Raw genomic sequence first — 986 nt, forward strand, 5'->3', positions numbered from 1 at the left:
GTGCACCAAACCGCTGGTGCTCCCAGTGCTCCCCACTGGGCACAGCCCACTGCCCCACATTCTACAGTCACCGCTGGACTCTGCCTCTCCAACCACCTTTATTGTACTGGTAAAACCCAATAACGAGTATAACCCCATCGGCAGCGACCACCTGCTCCGGGAGGGCTCCATGCTCCAGGAACGGGGCACCCAGAGCCAGCCCCAACCCCAATCCCCAGCAGCCCTCAGGGTTTCTCCAAGTGTGGGTATTTCTTGCGCAGGACGGAGACCTGGTCCTTGAAGAGGACAGGGTCGAGGCGCAGCTGGGAGGACACGAGGGGCATATAGCCGAACCAGTCCGCCAACTGGTTGAGGCAGTCCTGTCGCTGGGAGAAAACGCCGGCCGCCCCTGCCATGCCTTTCACCTTGGCAGGAGGGGAGTGCAGGGGTGAGGGGCTCCGCTCCCCAGACTGGGGGGTCCCCACGTCCCCATCCTTGCACGCTACCTGTTGGGGCACGGTCTCCTTCTGCTGCTTCCACTGGGTGACCTTGATGGGTGGCAGCTTGGTGACAGCGACCACGAGGACGTTCATCAGGATGTCCTCGCAGGTGGCCAGGCTGTCCACCAGCTCTCGCAGCCCCGCTGGCAGGTACTCCGTGAAGAGGCTGTGGTAATACCTGGGGGATGGAGTGAGGTGGGGGGAAGGATGCGGCCAAGCTCCCCACCCCGCCGGCCTCTCCCTGACTGGGTACCTGTGGTAGAAGGCGGCAGTGGTGAGGACAATGGAGAACTCGTTGGTCCACTTGGAAGTGTAGCCCCAGCGCCTCTGCTCGGCATCCCAGAAGTGGCTCCGTGCGGGGAAGCCCACAATACGCTCGGGGAAGCGGCGCCACACCATGAAGGCAAAGTCCACCTGGCATGGGACAGGGGACGGTATCACCCAGCTATGGGGGTCCCCATTGTCCCTGGGCATAGGGGACACGGGGACAGTGGGCATCTCTCCCTG

General features: G+C 63.2%; 1 protein-coding gene across 1 annotated transcript in view; it reads right to left on the minus strand.

Moving 5' to 3' along the window:
- Nucleotides 1-217: 217 nt before the first annotated feature.
- LOC104502391 (exostosin-1-like) overlaps nucleotides 218-986 on the minus strand; it is a gene marked incomplete at its 5' end in the record, with an annotated part of 2,969 nt that continues 2,200 nt past the window's right edge. Inside the window, 3 exons of the mRNA XM_010146355.1 lie at nucleotides 218-404; nucleotides 486-657; nucleotides 733-893. Of these exons, the coding sequence (XP_010144657.1) occupies nucleotides 225-404; nucleotides 486-657; nucleotides 733-893 (513 nt within the window). The remainder of the gene's footprint in view (nucleotides 405-485; nucleotides 658-732; nucleotides 894-986) is intronic.

This window comes from Buceros rhinoceros, unplaced genomic scaffold (assembly GCF_000710305.1).
Source record: "Buceros rhinoceros silvestris isolate BGI_N320 unplaced genomic scaffold, ASM71030v1 scaffold33312, whole genome shotgun sequence".
In the NCBI taxonomy this organism is placed as follows: domain Eukaryota; kingdom Metazoa; phylum Chordata; class Aves; order Bucerotiformes; family Bucerotidae; genus Buceros; species Buceros rhinoceros.